Source organism: Trifolium pratense, linkage group LG2, assembly GCF_020283565.1.
Source record: "Trifolium pratense cultivar HEN17-A07 linkage group LG2, ARS_RC_1.1, whole genome shotgun sequence".
NCBI classification, from domain to species: domain Eukaryota; kingdom Viridiplantae; phylum Streptophyta; class Magnoliopsida; order Fabales; family Fabaceae; genus Trifolium; species Trifolium pratense.
Genome location: NC_060060.1, coordinates 19999558 through 20022327, shown reverse-complemented (window position 1 = coordinate 20022327; position 22770 = coordinate 19999558). Strand labels below are relative to the sequence as shown.

General features: G+C 32.7%; 2 protein-coding genes and 2 non-coding genes across 4 annotated transcripts; 1 reads left to right on the top strand and 3 right to left on the bottom strand.

Annotated features, from left to right (window-relative positions):
* Window positions 1-5259: 5259 nt before the first annotated feature.
* Window positions 5260-5367, bottom strand: LOC123912038. Its single transcript, XR_006810896.1, has one exon. It is a non-coding gene; the product is annotated as a small nucleolar RNA Z152/R70/R12 (small nucleolar RNA).
* Window positions 5368-5448: 81 nt separating this feature from the next.
* Window positions 5449-5532, bottom strand: LOC123912037. The gene has a single exon (XR_006810895.1). It is a non-coding gene; the product is annotated as a small nucleolar RNA R11/Z151 (small nucleolar RNA).
* A 3442-nt stretch (window positions 5533-8974) lies between these two features.
* Window positions 8975-12739, top strand: LOC123906870 (cysteine-rich receptor-like protein kinase 2). Its single transcript, XM_045956885.1, has 8 exons — window positions 8975-10123; window positions 10262-10375; window positions 10557-10696; window positions 10775-10985; window positions 11129-11159; window positions 11517-11720; window positions 11861-12011; window positions 12110-12739. The coding sequence occupies exons 1-8, from the start codon at window positions 9358-9360 to the stop codon at window positions 12443-12445; spliced, it is 1953 nt and encodes a 650-aa protein (XP_045812841.1). The 5' UTR covers window positions 8975-9357; the 3' UTR covers window positions 12446-12739.
* Window positions 12740-17061, bottom strand: LOC123906871 (2-phytyl-1,4-beta-naphthoquinone methyltransferase, chloroplastic). Its single transcript, XM_045956886.1, has 8 exons — window positions 16878-17061; window positions 16734-16798; window positions 16504-16594; window positions 14697-14779; window positions 14309-14442; window positions 14162-14223; window positions 13857-13956; window positions 12740-13010 (listed from the first exon to the last, which is right to left on the bottom strand). The coding sequence occupies exons 1-8, from the start codon at window positions 16980-16982 to the stop codon at window positions 12910-12912; spliced, it is 741 nt and encodes a 246-aa protein (XP_045812842.1). The 5' UTR covers window positions 16983-17061; the 3' UTR covers window positions 12740-12909.
* Between the last annotated feature and the right edge of the window lie 5709 nt (window positions 17062-22770).

The following is a 22770-nucleotide window of genomic DNA, read 5'->3' as shown; positions in this document are numbered from 1 at the left end:
TGTTTTGGTGCCGATATTGAATGTCATTCAATATGAAATTATGTGTTAAGTTTTATTCGTGTCCGAAGTAGGCACGCTAAAAATGTTTGATGATGGATTCATTATTGGGTTGAATGATCCTTTCAATGTGAGCTTCCTTGTTGGGATGCTTATGAGGTAAGTGGACTAGGCCTTTTTAGCCGTTATGGTAACATTTTATATATTCCCTCCGTTTCAAATTACTTATCTTTTTAAAAGAAAAAAAAATAAGAAATTAAGAAAGTGTATTTTTGCACCTTATTTTTTTGTTATATCCTTATTTTAATTCACCAATGTTTTTTTTTTGCACACGCTTTCTCTTTCCAATAAATTTAATATGTTATATATTAATTTTTTTTTAAAAAAAAACAAACTTTTTTTTAAAGCAAAACAAAAACAATAAAAAAATTATACAAAGAAGTTTAGTAAAAAAATACAATAAAAAGATTTAAAATAAAAAGATTTAACATAAGAAGAGTATAATAGACAAAATATAACATAAATTATCAAAAAGACAAGTAATTTGAAAAAAATAAAATTTTCTAAAAAATCAAGTATTTTGAAACGGAGGAAGTTTAATTTAAAAGATTATTTTAATTAGTTTGAAGATCGACTATGGTTAACAAAATTGAATTGTGGTTTTTATTGTCCCTTATATGTTTATAATTCCTTATAAACATGAATATATAATGGTATATTAGCATGGGAAGTCTCTTTGTTGTGCCAACAATGATTAGTGTATGATTGATGGTAAATCGGTAATGTTATAGAGATTCTAAAATTTAACTGACTTGCTGTGATTAATGTAAGATTATTAATGGAATAAACATATGGTTAGACTTAATTAGATTCTTGTCTTATATATTCTGTTTTGGTGGGCGTTGATGGGGAAAAAAAAATCGTTTCAAGGATAACATAATTTAACATTAGCTTTATAGTTTTTAATCCGCAAACTCCTTTTCCAGCAATTGCATAATCTAGCCGTAATTATAAGTTTGATAATTAAGGATAAGGTCGATCATTTTAATAAGGTTAAACATAAACATACTAAAATATTAATAATTTATGAAGAAAACACTTGTAATATAAAACAGAAAAAGTAGTTAACTAACTGAAAATACACAAAGGTGATTGTTATTACACCATTTATTATGTAACTATTATCTATGTTACAGACAAATAACAGTGTGCCACCAAAGCACTCACTATTAGAAGTACTAATCAGACAATTATTCTAACAAAAATTATAGGGATAGTTTATGTGGTTATGAAGAAAGCAAGGCCCTATCAGAAAATTAAAGATATCTTTATTTGTGGTATTATAAGTGAGAAGGTGGTTTACACGTGCTAGATTTAATTTTCTTTTTTATTGTTAACCCTAATCTTCTCAATTTCGAGAGGAATTAGGCTCTATAACTCAGAATTTTGCTACGAGATAAATAAATTTTGATTATAAATTATTTTTACCAAAAATTAAACTTGCATTATTTCGAATGATTTGTCTTTAGTGAAATCATTAACGACTTAAATTTAATATCATGATTACACTTACTATATTTTAGTTATGGCTGAAAATTTCAGAATTAGAATAACCCTAAATTGGAGACATATTTAGGCACTGTTTGGTAAGTCCAATAAGCTAGCTTATAGTTATAGCTTATTGGACTAGCTTATAAGCTTATTTGATAAAAATGTAAAGTGTTTGACAACGAGCTTCTCTAACTAGCTTATAACATTTTTTGAGATGTTATTTCAAGTAGCATATGAGCTTATAGCTTTTTACATTTTATTTCATATTTACCCATATTATTTTATTTTTTAAAAAAATATTATAATAACTACCCACTAACACTTACCAAAAAAAAAAACTCACTAACCCTATACTTTTATGTCATTTTAAACTTACGACAACTAAATTTGTTAAACACTTTAATTTTATTCTACTAGCTTTTCAGCTATAAACTACCAACTATCAACTATTAATTATCGGCTAGCTTATAGCTTAATTTTATCGAATAGAATTAAGTTTACTAAGACCGTGTTTGTTGTATTGTATTGTAGCACGCGGGTGGGGTTGGCATAATGGGACAGGTCACAGGTCGGTGCAACTCTGGCGGAATGTGCTCTTTATGTTATCCACCTTATTGGAGGGCAAGTGCCACTTCCGGTAGTCAAAGAGGTGTTATAAATTTTCTTAAAATATACTAGTACTAGATTCTAGGAATTAATCAGAGATTCAAGTTTCACATTTTGTTTCAAATTACTCTCTCATATTCAATTAAGATTACTCCTTCTATCTCATAAAACATTGTTAGCTTAACTTTCACATGGGTTGATTTAGTCGTGAAAGTTTGAATATTTCCGGTTTCATTTTTTATGTTGAGTCAGTCTATATTTCCACTAATGGATAATGAAATTTGTGTCGGTCGGATTAGTCTGTTATTATATCGGATATTGAGTCCTAGTTGCTTTGATCTGCAGAAAATTTAGGGACTTGTTGACATTGGTGTAATTTTTCGCTCCAACATAATGAATCCAATGGATAATCTAGGACATGGATTAGATCTTACATAGATTCTTCGGTTAAGATGCTTACGATTGATCAAATGTGTTATTTTTAGTGCCCTTCAAACATCAATCGAGATTTATAGCCATATAAGAAATGTATCATTGTGTGTTTTGTGTGTTAGCGTCAGGGACGGAGCCATGTATATGGCTGTGTGGGCTGGAGCCCCCACTTCAGTTTGAATTTGCTACTACTACTATGTAATATGTGCATGTGCCTGGGACTTGCAATGCTTAGATTTGTCAAAAAAAATTAATTATTACCACAACAACGTACTTGTGTAAAATTTAATATCTAAAAGTTGATATTTTTGCACAATTTTCTTTTTTACATTTTAAATAAGGGTATTGCTAACAAGTATCCATTATTAAGAATCTAAAAAAGAAAATAGAAGAGGATTTTCTCTTGAAAAGATTTTTTTTTTACTTTTAAGGTGTTAGAATACACACTTTTTTAAAGGATTTTTTTTATATTTAGTTTCTTAATAAATATCTCTATGGCACTTATTAGCATTTGCCTTCAAATAATAACAATAAAATAAAAAATGGCGGAACAATTATTAGTCAGACTTTAGTTACATCGCAACCGAATGACTCCTTCTCCCGAGAATCAAAGGATTAATTAAAAAAAATTATTGTTAATATATTTTTGAAACACTTATTTAATTTTGGTAATGTTTGGAATAATAAAACTAAAAAAGATATTTACGATACATATTAGTGTATACATATTAAAAATAATAGGTTATATTTTTAATATTGTATTTTTATTTTGTTAAGTATTGCCCCCACTTCTCAAAGTTTCTGGCTCCATCACTGGTTAGCGTGCGAATGTATTTCTGTTTTAGGCAGTGTTTTTCTCAATTGAAAATTGACTCCCTAAAACAGCCCAAGATTCTCCTATATAAGAGAAATGTGAAAACTGAATATCCAATCTTTGTTTGTTGTTTAAATTTGAATTTTTTTGTGGGAAATTCCTTCTTTGCCACTTTTTCTCTTATGTCTTTTGTATCCCCTTGATGTATTTCTAACTCACCCAATTAAGTTATATAACTTTTGAAACTCAGCTAGTTTTCGAAACTTGTTAAAATTATTATACATATAATAGGACTAGTCGACTAAAAACTCAGCTAGTTTTCGAAACTTATTAAAATTATACATATAATAGGACTAGACAAACAACTTCAGTTGTATTGTGTTTGATTTTAAAACTATTTATAGGATTGGACAACTTAAGGGCCAAGAAACTAGACAAACAATAAAAATTTTGTTCCTCATTAAATCACAATACAATTTTTTGTCCCTACACAAATTGTCTAAAATATCAAAATAACTCATTGTCAACGAAACATCGTATATGATAACATTTGTTTAATATCTTAAATTTTGTTGTGTTGTTCTATCTTGAATTGTTCTTTTCAATACTTGCATATCAAAGAGACTTTCAATAGACCATTACACTTTTTTTTTGAAATTGTACCCTCAATTTTAATTTATTATTCTTCAAAATACCCATATATATTATTCTCTTTCTTTTATTTATCTTTCTTTTTCAAATACAGCAATTATTGTGGGACAAAAGAAGGGCTATTTTGGAATAGTGTGCAATATCTCATATCATCTCAATCAAATCTAACCTTCAATTGAATCACAGATAATATGATCTAGTTGAGTGATTTGTAGTTTAAGAAATTAGAAGAAAACTAGTTGTATATAGTTGTTTATGATCTAGTTGAGTGTTTTTGCATGTTGTTTCTACACCGTAAATCTAATCAAAAGAGTTATGATCTTAGGTCTTGTAGCTTTGTAAAAAATGATAACCTTCTTAAATGTGTCGCCGCTTTTTATATGAGAAAGTTATCATCTTAGGTCTTGTAGGTTTCATGCCTTAGATTTTTCAGACTTCCTCATTTTGAGATTTTAAAATGAGTTAAAACCACCATTTATCAAGATACTTACGAACTAGTAGGTGCAGTCGTGCAGAGTACTTCTTGTATCTTCTGAAAGTTACTTAATTGAATATTTAATTTTGGGTTCATAGAAACATTTTGAATCCAAAACAACTCAATCTCATAGCAAATTCAAAGCTCTTTTAAAAGTTTCTTCAGACAAAAGTATCAAATTCTATGAATGTATAAATAGAACAGACTGTTTCACACAAAACCGGTTACTATTGTAAATGCCTCCAACATTGTAATAGATTTGATGATAAAAAAAATCCATGAAAATGCAAAGTAATAAGCAAATTATAGACAATTACTATTTCACCTGGACAAGCAAAATGGCAGTTAATATTAGTTTTGATACAGTGCTAAGTGGAAGGAGAAGTCGTTATAAGCATGTTGTTTCCCTAACTACCATGTGTCTCACAAACAAGGAAGCCAACCAAATAAGAATGTGGTCGATCCATCTGATGTTGGGGCTTCTCTATTTTGTAAAACATATGTTAACATAATTTCATAGAAAAAACATACTTATAAATTAATCCAAACCATTAGTTGTATTAATAGACATACTACTTGGCATAAAAGTAACAGCTGTTGTAAATTCCTTCGAAATTGTAATAGATGCAAAAAGTACCTATAAAAGACACCATGAAAATGCAAGCAATAAGCAATTAATAGACAACAATTATTTCAGTGATAAAAAAAAAAAAATGACTGTAAATATCAATATAGTGCTCAGTGGAAGGAGAAGTCGTTTATAAAAAAGGCTCACGGCAAAACCTGATGGTAATGTCCACTGCCCAAAAACACTTATGTGTTTTCATCACATCATTGCACCAATTAACATAAAAATTGACAAAGTAAAAACTTAGTAATCAACACAACTAGAACATAAAACATACAATGAAAAATTAAACATTGGCCTCAGTGTGTGTAACAATAAGATCATTGATAGAAATCTCACTGAAATCCGCTAAGATAATTCAATTATCATCATAAGCCAACAAGATTATAAACAACTAGCAGAACAAGTAAAAATCAATGAGAAAAAACCAGAAGTTAAAAAGATAATTTTTTAGGTAATCAAAACTCTGATTTTCATAGAATTGAGGTAATTAATTGTGCTCAGACAGCCAAGGGTTTGTAATCAACTTCTGAGAGAACTCAGATCAGAAACTTAAACCACAAATTGTATCGTCACAGCAAACAAACAAAAAAAAATCAAAAGAAAACATTCATAGCACAAATATCAAATCAAAGTGCAGAAAAAACACTTCAAAAAGGACGCAAACTTGTTGAATATAGATTTTCTTCATTTTTTTCCCTCGTGTTCATTCACTTTTCTTCTCTCTTAGTTATTATGACACAAGAGGACAAAAATGAAGAGAATCTAAATCCAAACTTGTTAAGCTTTCAGGCTTTATAGCGTCAAACTGTAAGAACCCTAAAACTGAATTTGACTGAAGACTAAGCAAAGGGGGTGAAAGAAAAGTTGTTGCTTAGAAAGAGAGGCAATAGATTTGGATTTATAGTGAACACCGAATTAGGGTTTATGGAGGTTGGGCTTACACGAATGGTCATGGCCCAACTACTTTTGCAAAGCAAATAGGAATTCTTCTTTTTCTCCCTTCCAGAAAAATTCGGTGCGCAGAAATCAAATTTTTTCTAGTGCAAATTCAAAGTAAATTTTGGTTTTTAGAAACCGAGATTTGTTTTCAAGGCAAAAGAAAACTTCGGTTTCTACAAATCGAAATTTTTTTGCAAGGGCAAAATTAGAAATTCATGCGGTATAAAAGAAACATGAGGTCGGAAGAGAAAACATCTTTTTTCCTCCTTGAGTTGTCAATTTTACTCTCCTGGTTGGTTGTCAATTTTACTCTCCTGGTTGGTTAGATAGAGATGGTTGAAGGGTGCAAAATTTTAAAAAAAAGCTTAAATGCATGACTTCGCACTTTAATTAGTGAATCTTATAAAAATACTTTCATATGGGTGAAAGAAAGGTGGAGAGAGCAAAAATATTACTTTTTATAAGGTTCGGTACTTAGGTAGCAAATTGTGTTTTTCCAGATTTGGCACCCCCTGAATTCGCTACTTAAGTAGCAAACTATGTGTTTTCAAATTTTTACTCCCTTTTAGCACTCACTACTTAAGTAGCGAAAGAGGTATTTTTCGAATTTCTGGGGGCTCAAAAAGAAGACTTGGCATATAGAAAATATGATTTTTTTTCTCGTATTGCTCACTCTGAAGAAAAAATTATAGGAAGTTTTTTTTGTTAAAATGTATGAATATTACTTTTGGCGTCCTCTGTGCTTCTCGTGTGCTCTACTACTTTCTATTTTTTCTCTTCTGCTACTTAAGCAGCAAACGTTAGACAAATGAGAAATTTAAAATCCGCTACTTAAATCGTGATCGGTCGATATTCAAGTTTGTTGCATCAGTCAAAGGTTTGTCAAGTGGTCACTTGTGCGATCATGACATTGCACTTTCCAATGGGTAGCTAACATAAAATCTATATAAACCCCCCTCACTCACTTGTTCCTCACTCACTCGGCTTCTCTTGTCTTCTTCTGTTTGTTTTCATTGTTATTTTGTTTAGTTTTTTTTAGTTTTTGTCATTTCGTACGTAAACGGACGCATAGTCCGTTGTCGGTTAGTTATAAATATATCTTTGATGTTCGTGAGAGACTTTTGAGGTCAATTTGGAAACAAGATTTTCGTGGAAATTGATGTTTTTGAAAGGGTTTGGAGTAGAAGCAAAAAGTTGGTGGAGATGAAAAGTGTTTGTGTTTGACTGTCATTGTCTATACATAGACATATTTTGTTACTTAAGTAGTGAACTGGGTCTAACAGTACACCACCAGTTAGGCGCCTAAATAACGGATGACAAAAATTCAAAAAATTTCCAAGGAATCTCTGGGAGGCATAGAATCTTAAAACGTTGATTAAATTGAAGAAAAATAAAACTTCATCCGCTACCTAACTAGCAAATATCATCCGTTGCCTAAGTAACGGACAGTGGTATGTTGGAAATTTAACAAGGCACGCAAAAACAAAACAAGGGATATTAAAAGAAGTTCTCAAAATTTATACAATTAAAATATATTTTTTGGTAGATGACAGACATTTTTAAACAATGCATAGAAAAGAAGAGCAACTATCAATAGAAAAAAAAATGAATTAGATATGTTTTGTATCCCTGTAAAATTAACAAATTTTGTTTTATAAGAAAAAATAATAGGCATTAGATGGTAGAGACCAAAACGATGCACAAAGCTAATGTTCAATAAAATATACCATTAACCTGTATATAATCTTGTGTAAATTAAAATATATATAAAGCTCAAAGCTCAATAAAGTTAATGAAAAAATATTTACTAATGAAATAGTCATGGAAAATTCAGTAAATGTTTAATGATATTGAGAGTATTAAATACATGATATGAACTCACACCACAGGCCAGTTGAACAGAAACAAAGGAAGAGAAACACTTCTCTACCACATGTATATTATGTGGATTAAATTTTGTAACAAGTATCCATTACACACTTACAGTGGCGTCCCTGAGTTTTTTGGGGCTCTGTGCGAAATATGAAAGTGGGCCTTTAATAAAAAAAAAACGTAACTTTTTTTTATAAAAAAATCATCATCGATTTAAATTGCAAATAACATAAAATTATAATCATTCTTGTAATAACATAAAAAAGATCCATAGTCTAACAATAACAACAAAATACATTATAGTTACTTTGCTTATAAAAAAAAATTCTCTTGCTACTTAAATCGACTCATTCTTGCTGCATTTTTTGAAGCAAATTCATCAATCAAGTCTTCATATTGTATGTCATCCAAGAGATTATTCTCAATTGCTATCAATGCTAAGCCGTTAAGTCTTTCTTGTAACATGGTATCATTACTAGAATAGCAAAATTAACTTTGGGAGAAAAAGAATGATGGGAATTGGGAATTGGGAATTGAGAAACACAATTAAAATAGCAAAATTGTGATTTTACATTGCAAATTTTAGAAACCCTAACTTGTAAAATTTAGTTTTTACCTTTGAGAATAGAAGGAAGGAGGTTAAGTGGTTAACCGTCGCCTGGTGATGGTGGCAGGAGGCAGGTCGACGCCGGCCTGGTGGTGAATTAATGGAGGCAGGTCGTAGGTTCTGAAAGTGAAAGAACTTGCGAACGCAGAACGCAGAAAGAAGGCAAAAACACATAACGCAAAAAGCTGGCTTCTTCTATTGCTGCTTTTTTTTTTTTGTTAGGAAAACATTGTTGGGTTGGGCCTTTACAACAGTTTCTAACATACATAATTAATTTTTACACCCCCTAACTTACTAATACTACTACCCTATAAATTTTTTTTTGAGGCCCTCGATTTTAAGAGACCTTGTGCCACGGCCCATGTCGCACATGGGCCTAGGCCGCCCCTGCACACTTATTGAAAATGCTCTTAGCATGCCAAATATTCAACAGTAGGGTCTGGTGTCTTTAATAGGTTTATTGAAGTCAAGGATAAATCGGTGATCCAACTACACAACCATAATCTGCATTCATACTATCATGAAAAAAGTTATTTTGGAAATTTCATGGATTGCAACAAAAAATATACTAGTTAGTGTACTTGGATTATAGATATTGTAAACAATAGATAGAATCATAAATAAGAGAATAACCATTTTATATGTTGTAAAATCTGAGATACCGAGTTCGATTTTTACTGATAAAATTCACCCAGAGATTCTAAATTCTCCTCTTTTTTCAACAGTTCCTTGTGAATAGTCAGCCAACCAAAGAAACTGATTCAGATTGGATCATTCAGAAAATGAAGAAAGCAGTCCCTCTCATCTTTTCTCAATGTCTCAAACTTCTTCTCATCAAGTTTGTATTACTATCAGAAACTATAATGGCAGAACCAAGAACCAAGACAGTTATGATCACATGTGGCCATCAAATAGAGCACAACACAAGCATCTTTGTTTCAAATTTTGTTGCAACCATGGAGAAGATTAGCGAGCAGATGCGCAGTACTGGCTTCGGCACAGCAGTTACAGGGACAGGACCTGATGATAACTATGGCCTAGCACAATGCTATGGAGATCTTTCGTTACTTGACTGTGTGTTGTGTTATGCTGAGGCGCGCACGGTTCTTCCTCAGTGCTTCCCTTATAATTCTGGTCGGATTTACCTTGACGGTTGTTTCATGAGGTCTGGGAATTATAGTTTCTTTAATGAGTATAAAGGACCTGAAGATAGAGCTGTATGTGCAAACACAACTAAGAAGAACTCAGATTTTCAAGCAGCGGCAAAACAAGCAGTGTTGAGAGTAGTTCAAGATGCGTCGAACAATAAAGGGTATGCTAGGGGGGAAGTTTCTGTATCAGGAACAGCAAATGAATCTGCTTATGTTCTGGCTGATTGTTGGAGGACCTTGGATTCTAGGTCTTGCAAAGCATGTCTTGAGCATGCATCTTCTTCTATATTGGGATGCTTGCCCTTCTCAGAAGGACGAGCGCTCAACACCGGATGCTTCATGAGGTACTCTGACACTGATTTTCTTAACAAGGAAGTAGAAACTGAGAGTTCAAGAGGTAAATAAATTGCAGTTTTTAACCATTTTTAGTGGACTACAATAATTATAGTAGCATGCATCTTCCTGCATTGATAAATATTAACAAACTTAGCAGTGGTAAATCTTGTGTATGAATCCAATTTGTTGATTTGTGCAGGTAATGTGGTAGTGGTAGTGGTTGCAGTAGTCAGTTCGGTGGTCGTTGCAGTGGTTGGAGTGGTCATTGGAGCATATATCTGGAAACAGAGATACATTCAAAAGAAAAGAAGAGGTACTTGAATTTATAGCTTATCTCTATTTGTTCATGATCAATAGTTATATCATAGATATAAATGCCAAAAAAATTTAAAGAGCTAAACCTTGTCTTGCAAACAAATTATGGAATCATTAGCAGTCATAAAACAAGTACATTAAGAATGTTTACTGATCCAAATGGTCATTCTGGTTGACAGGATCAAATGATGCAGAAAAGTTAGCAAAGACTCTTGAACAAAAAAGCTTGAACTTCAAGTACTCTACATTGGAAAAAGCTACTGAGTCTTTTAATGACAATAACAAGTTAGGCCATGGAGGATTTGGCACGGTTTATAGAGTATTTCTCTTACCTGAAAAGACCTATAACCTCGCCATTTTATATATCATGCAATTCTTAACAATTTTGTTGTTGTAGGGAGTTCTACTTGATGGAAGAGAGATTGCTATCAAGAGGTTATATTACAATAACAGACATAGAGCAGCAGATTTCTACAACGAAGTTAACATGATTAGTGGCGTTGAACACAAGAATCTAGTTAGACTATTAGGTTGCTGTTGTTCAGGACCTGAAAGCCTGCTTGTTTACGAATATATGCACAACAGAAGTCTCGATCACTTCATTTTTGGTAATTTTCTGAACCCATGTAGTAATGTAGACAATTAATTCATGCTTGTTTAAGCTATTACATATCATGCCTCACTTTGACCATTAAGGGATTATTAATTCAAAATCATCTGAACTAAATATAATGTTTCTTATGCATGACAGATAAAAACAAGGGCAGAGAACTAAATTGGGAAAAGAGTGTTGGGAAAATTGTTGGAGTCGCAGCGGAAATTTGACTTCTAATAATGATATGAAATATCACCCTCACTAAAGTTGAACATAAAATAATGTAGCTAGAACAATAAACTTGTATAAAGAAATATGTCTAAGAAGAAAAGATTGAACTTATGAGATAATACTACTTTGTATATATGTTGTTACTCTTTGTTGTTATAACAAAACAATATAGGCTTAGTTTAAATAGTAGACTACATGCTATAAATTGATAGAACAGAATTAAACGTAAACATAAGCCTCAACTTTCTTTCCTTCCTATTTTTCCTGTTTCCATATTTAGCTTCTGCTGAATATTTCCACAATTATACCTTTCAAAGAGATATGAAATAATTATTGGGACAGCTGAAGGATTAGTTTACCTTCACGAGAACTCCAAAATCAGGATAATTCATAGAGATATAAAAGCCAGCAACATTCTATTGGATTCAAAGCTTCGAGCTAAAATTGCAGATTTTGGTTTGGCCAGATCCTTTCAAGAAGACAAGAGCCACATAAGTACAGCTATTGCAGGAACTTTGTAAGTATTGTGTTTTTTGGTAAATGCAAAACAGCTTTAAACAAATCAAAATAAGAGATAAAGAGCAAATTTCTTTTGCAAGAAAGAACAATGTATTATATCTGCAATAATAATGTACTCTTTCATTCGTGGACCTGCAGGGGGTATATGGCTCCAGAATATCTTGCTCATGGTCAGTTAACAGAAAAAGCAGATGTATATAGTTTTGGAGTATTACTGCTAGAGATAGTTACCGGAAGACAGAACAACAGGAGCAAAGCATCAGAATATTCAGACAGCTTAATTATAGTGGTCAGTTGCAGATTCCATAGTTGTTTTGTTCTGATTGTTGTTCAACTAAGGAACTCTTTCTTCTATTTTTTATCTGACATACATTCTTGCAACATCAGGCATGGAAGCATTTTCAGTCAGGGACTGCCGAACAATTATTTGATCCAAATATAGCATTGCACGACGACCTCAATAGTGATGTTAAGAATGAGATTTTAAGAGTGTTTCATATAGGACTTCTATGCATCCAAGAGGTCGTTTCGTTACGACCAACTATGTCAAAGACGTTACAGATGCTAACTGAAAATGAGGAGTGTCTTGTTGCTCCATCTAATCCACCCTTCTTAGATGAGAGTACCATGGAACTCCATGAGACAAGTGGTGACCCATTTTACCTCCCCAAAACAGCTGATTCAGTTGCTACTATGTCCCATAGCTCTTTCTATCCCAGGTGACCATTAAAATGTAGAGAAAAGAAAATCATTGCACACAGCAAGTCTGTCGCACCGCAAGTAAATTGGCTTGGCTCAGAACTATGATATTGAAGGTTGCTAACAATGTATCCGATCAATTAATATTTCAATTATGGGACGCAAACAATGTAAACCGTATAGTTCCATGATTAACAACTTCCTATAGAATTTAGAATTGATCTTATATGTAGCAACTCATAATTACAAGTTTCCAATTTTGAACAATCATGACAGTACCATCATTTGAGAAAGATACTATGAAGTAATATAAAAACATGACGTTGCAAATAAAATTATTTAACAGAAGAACTTTAGGCAATAAAAGAGCTGCGCGCATTTGAATTAGCAGCATAGTTTATATTTATACAGCTTGAACACAGTCCACACCAGAAAAAAAAAATGGTGGTGGGAATCTATTGGTACACAAAGATGATCCCTTAACTAATCTAATTTTTGGCTACCAAGCACCCCATGAGGCCTCCACCAATCTCATAATGTCGGGCCGTAGAAAATCCTACTTCTAAAGCAAGTTTCTCCAATTCCTTCCCTGCATCATAGGAGGATTATTAAATTAGGTGATCAGCATGACAAAGTTCTAATATCAACAAACATGATATAGCTTATTTTCCCGATGTCTTTGCCAAGCAGTTTTAGCCAAGTGTGTACTGAAACTCCTCTCACTCTTATAACAGTGAAATGAAATTACTAACAAATATTTGGGGTTTTTATTTGACGTGTGGGTACATGCCTTTACGCTGAGTTTTGCTACTATTAAGTTTTTAAATTCAGCTTAAACCATGCTTATAAAATCAGCATATAAAGTCAATGACGCGTCCTACTTACAAACACAATTTCATATCATATCTCAAACAATGCAGGGAACTCAATACACACCCTTCACACACAAATGCAAGACTGTGCCTCTAGAGTGTGACCTGAGGTACCCAAAAGTGGGTGGCCCAATGGGTCTTGGATAATCTGATACCATCTTAGGTTTTCAAATTGGGCCTACCTCATCTTTACAACATCGGCTTAGAAGACGAATGACGCCTCCTACTTATGCAAATATTTTTAGGCCTAATCTCTTTTCAATGCAAGACTAGTGTTTTTCATGATGACAGTTATTTATTCGGTGAGAGCTACCATCCTCTCAAGCTCTCTGTATCAAACAAGAGTACCAATAACTCACAACATCTTTTCGGTACTCAATATCACTAGCTATGACTCACTTAACAAAATAGGTTTCTCATTATCTCTCAGGTGCAGAGAAGACAGGGAGGTAAGGTAACACAATAGAACAACCCTACCAAAAAAAACTTTTTGAGAATATAACCAAGCATCTTCAATTAAAAGAGTGATCAGATAAATGCCTTTCAATTGAAAACAAACAAACCTGTTAAAAATTCTCTTATTGACCTCTTGAGATATCTGTAGTCTTCTGAAAGGCCATAAACAGAGGCAGCAGGGACAACAATATTGTCAATCATCCACTCCTAGCAGGAGAAAAAAATGCAGGGTTAGCCTTCCGTTCACACCATAAGAGAAAAATAAAAAAAAGAGACAAAAGCAAGGTAATGAAAATTGTTATTATAATTTAATTTACTATATAAATACACAATGGCCAGTAAACTTTTCTTTGAATAGGCTATTTTTCTCTAAACTTAAGCAGTACGAAGCATAAATATTGCTAGGGTATACCGTAATTGAAGAAGTTAGTAGCTCATTGCTTTTATTGAAGTCAAGGATCGACACATTGGAACCTGGAAAGCAAAAAGAAAGCATAGCATGTGTCAAATTTTATATGAACACCAATCAATATATTATCAAGTAGAGATGAAAAGCTACCAGGTTTAAGCACTCGTAAAATTTCCTGCATGGCTTTACGCTTATCAACAACATTTCGTAGACCATAGCCCATAGTGATTGCATCAAAGTAATTATCAGCAAATGGTAAGTCAAGAGCATCGCCTTCAACCCACCTACGATGCAACAAAGGATTAAGATCTTTGTACTATATTATATTATCACCAATGATAGTATGATACTAAGATACAAGTTGATCACAAAAGTACCGTTCGCTATAATTACTGTTTTAGCATTATATATATAAAAAAGAACGTGGAAAATAATGAATGATTAAATGTGGACAGAGCATTTTTCTCTTTTATAAATACTTTCAAGCTGTTATCAAATCTAATGTCAGCAGTATACTGCAAAAGTTACCCGTGCTCACTCAATATTCTTGAAGCAATTCTTTGAAAACGACCGTGATGAGGCGACCATTAACTGTTCCTTTGAGAAATCAAGACCAATCACCTGCAGCCCAAAACATTCATGAAACAGTCATTTCACCACAAAAACTTGAGTAATTCATATGTAAACACAATGTTCATCCATAAATACATGGCCAATTAAAACCTCCAGATAATGTAAACTTCAATCGAGCAAGGATAGGTTGTCATTTTTGGTACCATGTTAATGTCTCTTGAACATTTGATTAGTTGTAAATTGCTTTTATGCTATAAATAATTTTAAAAAATTCACAAAACATTGCATTGCCATATGGAAAAGACAGGAAACAGTCGCAACAGACTCTCACAGACCACACATCAAGGCCATGAAGAGTTCATAAATGAATCACACTTACACCCGCAGCAAGGTCCTCTAATGGGAGGTTAGATTTTGAAGATTGAAGACTTAAATGTAAAGAAGAGTGAGGGACTAAATTCAGCTGAAAATTATAGGGACTAATTTGGTTGTCTTAGAGGAATGCAAATAGGGACTGATTCGGCCTGAAAAATCACACATGTTAATCAATTTACAAAGTGGCATTAGTTCATTGTAGACATTGTGTTAATCAATTTACAAAATAGCATTAGTTCATAGGTACGCATTGACAGTTAACAGTGATTTTTGGATGAAGATAAAGGGAATGACTAATTTGACCCTCCTCGTTTGTAATTCTCAAGATTCAAGAACAATTTCAGGGATTTTCTTAAGGAACTAAATTTGATCGCGCATATTTTGTTAGGGACAAATGAGTCTTTAACAAAAATTTATCCATACAACTAGGCAACTAGCAGTCTTATACTATCTAAGAATGATAATTTCACTTGCAGACTAGCATGCTTTTTTTCAAAAGAAGAAAGGTTACTGCATAGGACTGCTAATAAAACATGTAATACAATTGGGGAACGTCATAAAAAAACCATAAAGATAGTCACTCCTACTAAAGTGCGAGCTACTACATTAGCCTAATAGCATCTTATGAAGTGAACTCTACCGAAGTGTTGAAAAATGGAAAAACAAAAATTGCATGCACTATCTTCACAGACTTACATAAAGCTCAAAATTTAGGATTCATTAAACCAAGTTATCTAACCCAATTGAAAACAAATAAAAGGCCTCTAGAGCCTCCTCCCCTTCCTTCCCCTCAAGAGATTGACAAAGAATTCTAGCTCTGGCAAATTGGCCATTCTCATCACAAATACAAAAGACCTATTACCACTGAATCTTGATGTCCTCGAAATGAAGCATCAATATTCTACTTAACGATCTATCACATTTGAAAAATCCTAAAACAAACACTAATGGGCTAGCACAATAAGCAAGTTTATAGCTGATAACTTATAGTTATAAGCTCGTATGACTAAAAATAACTTGTTTGGTAACCTTCATTTTCTCACGAGCTTGTAGCTTATTTTACTAGCTTATAACTTTTTTCTGATAAGCTTCTTCAAATAGCTTATAGTTTATCATTTTCTCTCAATTTTACCCCTACTATCTTTATTGAAAAAAAAAATTAAATATATTTATTTTATATCATTTCATACTTATAAGGTAGTTCAACTGCGAATTTAATCATCAAACACTATGCATTCAATTAGCTAACTTATCATTTATTCTCTATAAACTAGCTTATTTGCTAATTTAATCAAACACTGCGCATTCAATTAGCTAACTTACCATTTATTGACTATAAACTAGCTTATTAGTTATTTGGTATATTTTACCAAACCAAGCAGAGTGATAGAGAGAACCTTGCCATTGGAGGCAACTTTGTTGGACAAGAGAAAAGCTAAATCACCACTTCCACAGCACACATCCAACACACGATCACCCATTTTTGCTCTGTTCCCAAAATTCACACAAAAAAACAATCAAATTAATCACATTTTCATTATTATTAATTAATTAATAATAAAAGCTAGTAAAAATTTAGTAGTAATGTTTTGAAGGAAAGTGAAGTGAAGAATAGAGAAATACATACTGAGTCCATGAAACTGCCATTCGCTTCCAAATTCGGTGCTGACCTAAGCTCAGCAAATCATTCAGCTATAACAAAATTAACGAAAGGTAAGAATGAGAAGAGAAAACAACAAGAGAGAGAGATAGCGAGAGAAGAGTGGCGCACGTTATCATAGACAGGAGCGATGCGGTTAAAAAGCGCCTGGCGGTCGTTGGAGCAGCGGATGGACGGTGGTCGGAATGTTGAGGAAGGAAACACCGTCGTCGACATCTCTGTAGCAACACAACACAACACAACACAACAGAGATAAATGTGACGTGTCAAAAGAACCAAACCAATCCGGATTTAGTAAGAGATTCTCAAATACTAGTAGTAATTTATCTGACTATTTTAAAAAGATTATTGACTATATTAGATTATACTACTTTGTTCTTTAAAAATACTTATGTAGAGGAATATAAATTAATAATAGGTCAAAAAAATTATAATATTGTAGCAAATTGTAGTAATGTTAGATTAGATTTTCCAATTCTCTAATTTGAGTGAAGGCATCTTCACAATCAACTTTCTATTTGTTAAAATCCAAATGACATGACTTATAGCTTAAGTAATTAATCAAGTTGGTTATAACAAACTTGTAACTAACTTGTTAGTGTTAGTTAGAACTTATTTTTTCCTCTTTAGATTCTAGCTTAGCTTAGCACATGTACATATAAGATCATTGTAATCAATAATCATTCATTCAATGAATCATTTTACTCTTTTCATTCTTTCTTTCATTATGAATTTTCTCTCTTTCTTGATACTTCAACACTATCAAAGGCTACCTCTTTTTCTCACGAGGTTGTAGAATGGAAGAGTGTGTTGAGCAAAACATGATATAGATTTGTTCAGTGTTGTGAGCATTTAGTTGAGCTACATGGTTCATTCCTTTAAAGACGGTGTTTTCATTTTGAGGATAGTATCGCACTAGTCTGCAATTCCTTTTTTTGAGATAGAAACCGATAAATTTCCCTACTTTGATACCAATAGTACATTTTTCTAGGTTAAGTCTCATATTATATTTTCTCACCTTGTTGAACACCGCAAATAAGCAAGTCTCGTGTTGGCCTTCCTCTGAAGATATTACTATCATATCGTTCATATATACTTCCAACATATCTCCTATTTCATCTTTGAAGATTTTGTTCATCTTACGCAGGCATGTGACACCAGCACTTTTAAGACCAAATGGCATTACATTGTCATGAAGCGGTCTTGTCTCGGTCTCCTTCAAACATAGGGATTTGATTGTAGCCGGAGTAGGCATTCATGAATGATAGGAGTTTGTACCATTATGAACTATCCACCAATTTGTCAGTGTTGGGGGAGAGGATACGAGTCTTTGGGGCATACTTTATTCAAATATGTGTGATTAACGCACATTCGCCACTTTCCACCGGACTTTTTCATTAGGACTGCATTCTAAAGCCACTCAATGTAGTTAATCTTTGAAATAAATTTGGCTTGTACCAATCCTTCCACAATTGTCCTTATGAAAGGTGGACAATTTTATATATATATATAAAGAAAATTGAAAGGAGGACAATTTTATATTGTGTGTCCAACATGTTCTCCAATTAAGATTGTCATTGTTAAATAATGGTTGAAATTTCGTACCTATAGCTATAATATAATAATTCATTAGATGGTGGTTAAAATTTCGTACCTATAACATGATAACCTAAAAAGTAACGGTCATTTTAGAAATTTGAATTATAAGTAATATTAATTCTTAACTATACAATATGAGATATAATTGGAGTTTAGCGGAGGTGTCTTGACGGTATAAAATGGTTTTACAATGTCATTACACTTTATAATGCATGTCCCCTTTTTTCATATAATTAAGATAATTTATTTTTAGAAAACTATTTATAGTGGAGTATTTAAGCCTTTGCTTTGGAATTTATATTAAGAAAAAAACGCTGTTTGATCCTATACAACATCACGTTGACATGGGCTAAGATTATCAAAAAAAAAAAACATTGACATGGGCTAAGGCCCAATCTCACACAAACACAAGCTCTCTTTTTTTATATGATTGCTCTTCGCCCCTCCTAAATTGATTAGGATCCTCCATGTCCTCTCATTTACCAGAAGATATTTCCAGGTAATATAAATTTCATCGGAAGATATGTTTTAAATTTAATGGTGTATATTTTATCGAGTCCGGTAATGTATTTTTCATGTGAGCAATTCAGTGGGTCAAACAACAACCATCATTTTTCTTCTTTGGCTTTCTTTTAATTTGTGTGTAGGCTCTCACTTGAAAAGAACCCATCTAGTACAATTGTTTTTGTATGTTTTAACTTCAGTGACTATCTGCATAGAAGAAACATCGCATCGCATACACTTTAAATTTTAGATTTAGATTAAACATGTTTACCAAATAATATACGTTATACCACATTGTTCCTGTGAGTTTAACTCGATTGGTAGGGACATCACATTATATATACAGAATTGTAAGAAGTTCGAATCTTAGATACCCCACTTATTTATTTTAAGCGTTGAATTTCTAGTTACTAAACTACATGACAAAAATAGGTGTGTCTTGTTGAATTCTTGAGAGAAACCACAAAACATAAAAGTGGATGTTAATACTAAGGGAGAACTCTTCAACAAAGAAGAGTATGACAAACTGGTGCTTTCTCTAAAAGCAATCGAGGATATAGATTTAAGGAAAAGTTTAAATATGTTTTAAGCTTAGCTTACTATTGAAAATTATTGAGCCTACCCTGGATAAATTGTCATGAGAAGATAATGATCTTAAGTGTGGAATCAAACCCTTCCAAACTTTTGTTCGGATTTAGAGTTAGCAAGTGATATAAACTCCCTCTGTCCCTAATTAGCTATGTTTTCTCTCTATGTCTCTCATGTACCTTTTATACTCCAAATATTTCAATTTTGCCCTTGCTAAAAACTTCGGTTCGCAGAAACCGAAGTTTTTTCTAGTTCAAATTCAGGAAAACTTTGGTTAACAGAAACCGATTTTTTTTTCAAGGCAAAAAAATTCGGTTCGTAGAAACCGAAGTTTTTATTGAAGGGCAAAAAAGTAAATTTAAGGGAAGAAAAAAGAACCATGGGGACCTAAAGAGAAAACATCCTAATTAGCATATATTGGAGAGAGAGAGACTCAAGTGAAATAAACTACCAACTTTTTTTGACGAATTATTATACTACCGACTTTTCTTAATATATATATATATATGGGGCTGCTAACTTAGACCCAGTTGGGTTTAAGTTAGCAAGATGCACCTTTTCAGTTGGACCAAAATATCCATTCTTTTTAATTAATTAACCAAATTACCATCAATGGACGCGGATCCAGCGTCGCGCGCGTACCGCAGTACCATGGTTACAGGCCGTTGATTTTCATCAGACAGCCAAGATCTGATCTCATCAAGACTGTCTGATCAATCTGACAGCCCAGATCATCCGAATCCATCAGATTCCAGCGCGTGCACCACACTGGATTACACCCTGGAGAGAGAAGAATCTACTTTTTAAAAGCAGGACACGTGTCGCTGTCTGATTGGCTGGGCGTGATTTTTTTCCATTTAATACTTTGAACTCAATTATTTCGTTGTAAATTAATTTTTTATTTATTTTTTTTATACCAAAATTCATAATTTTTTTTTCTCTACAAATAGAGACTTGGTTCGTTTGATTTGGACACAGAAAAAAAAACCCAATTTTTCACTACCTTAATCTCATTTTTCACTACCTTACATCAACTCACTGAAACCATTCTACCAGCAAAATGGTTTCAGATTACAACTCTCTGAAACCATTGTACCAGATAAATGGTTTCATAAGCAAACACAATTAATAAATTACTCATTGAAACCATTCTACCAGTAAAATGGTTTCAGAATACAACTATGTGCAACCATTCTACCAGTAAAATGGTTTTAGAAGCAAACATTAGTTTTTAATTACCGTTTTATCTCATTTAATTAACTAAAAATAGTTTCAGGTCTCCAAAAATTTCATAAAATATACCAAAAGTTCCAGAATATTATCTATTATTTTCCTGGTATAATGGTTTCAGTGAGTTGGTTGAGTGGTGCGTGTTAAATTACAACACACAAGTAACGTATTTAGTAGACAAAAAATGAGATTAAGGTAGTGAAAAATTGCGTTTTTTTTTCGGTGTCCAAATCAAACGAACCAAGTCTCTATTTGTAGACAAAAAAAAATTATGAATTTTGGTATAAAAATAAAAAAATAAAAAATTAATTTACAACGAAATAATTGAGTTCAAAGTATTAAATGAACAAAAATCACGCCCAGCCAACCATTGTGTGACACGTGTCCTACTTGTAAAAAGCAAATTTTTCTCTCTCCAGGTTGTAATCCAGTGTGGCGCAGGCGCTGGAATCTGATGGATCAGGATGATCTGGGCTGTCTGATTGATCAGACAGTCTTGATGAGATCAGATCTTGGCTGTCTGATGGAAATCAACGGTCTGTAACCATGGTCCTTCGGTACACGCGCGACACTGGAGCTGCGTCTACTAATGGGTATTTTGGTTAATTAATTAAAAAGAATGAGTATTTTGGTCCAATTGAAAAGGTGCACCTTGCTGACTTAGACCTAACTAGGGTCTAAGTTAGAAAACCCCATATATATATATATATATATATATATATATATATATATGGAACATTCTACCGACTTTTCTTAATATATATATATATATATATATGGAACTACGTACTCTCAAATGGTACATTTAATGTGTCAATGAGTATGATTGACAAGTTTTTGTTTTATGAAGAATGGTTTTTGAATATGTAAACGAAGAAAGAAAAAAAAAAATAATGGTTATTGAAGTGGCCAAACTACCGTTAATGGTGTCTAGATCGATCACTATTGGACCACAACCAAATTATGCTTAGTAATAAAGTGGAAGGATTTGTATTTTGAATGTTGGAATGGTTATGTCCTTAAGGGGTTGAAAAAAGCGTTAAAAGAATTGGCAAAAAAATCATTGCAAAAATCTTAAGGTGCAAACTGAGAAAACTCAATACTAGAAGCTTAATGGTTTGGATATCAGGAGGTAGGTTTGCAGGAGGCCAGGAGTGTGATATTAAAGATCGAAGACAATTGAGGCTTTGCATAAACAACAATATTCAGTGAAAATTTGGTAAACAACCGCTAGTTTAAGTATTTAAAATCGCGAGACCAACTAGAAATCTCAGGACAATTTTGTGTTTTGTTTACTTAGAAAAATGTTTGAATGTTCGTTTTCAGAGAAAAACAAACACTTGAGAATTAAATCGATTTCAAACAACAAGAGAAAATGCTAGTTCGAATCGCCTCGAAAATAACAGTTTCTTAAGAAAACGCTTAAATTAAACTAAAGAACATTGCTGAAAAGTAAATTGCATTGAAAGTAAAGCAATTACAAGTAAATGGTTCACAAAACATACATTTCTCCTCAAATATTCCTTTCGTTCGAACGCTGACTACTCAGAATTTCAGAGAGAGTTTTGTGTAAAATTTTGTGACCCCTGTTCTGAATGAAAAACTGCTATAAATACTAAAACAAAGTGGTAACTGCTTCTTGATCATCTGGACGCTCTTCGATTTGCCACGTCCACCCATGTTCTCCACTTTCGTCTTTCACTTCTTCAGCGCGCGCCAATGTTTATTGGGCCGTTGTTGTTTCTTTTTGGGCCTGACCCAACTAGCCCTTCGACTCGATCTGTACTTTCGACAGGTTCTTGACAAAACTAAACCCAAACGTGCCTTTCAAAGCTTTCGAGACGCTCTTCCGCTTCGACATAATTAGAACTTCGACACAACATTTGAAAGTTATATTTTGACAATATAACCTTCAAATAAATGTTGGACCCACCAATTATATTTAATTGATAAATACCAAATTTATATCCAACAGTTACATAATTTTATGTAAAAAAAATTTACAAAGAATTTTTTTATAAAAGCTTCAAATGAAAATTTGGTTTGAATAGTTATTTTAAGTGTATGATCGTTTTATTGAAAA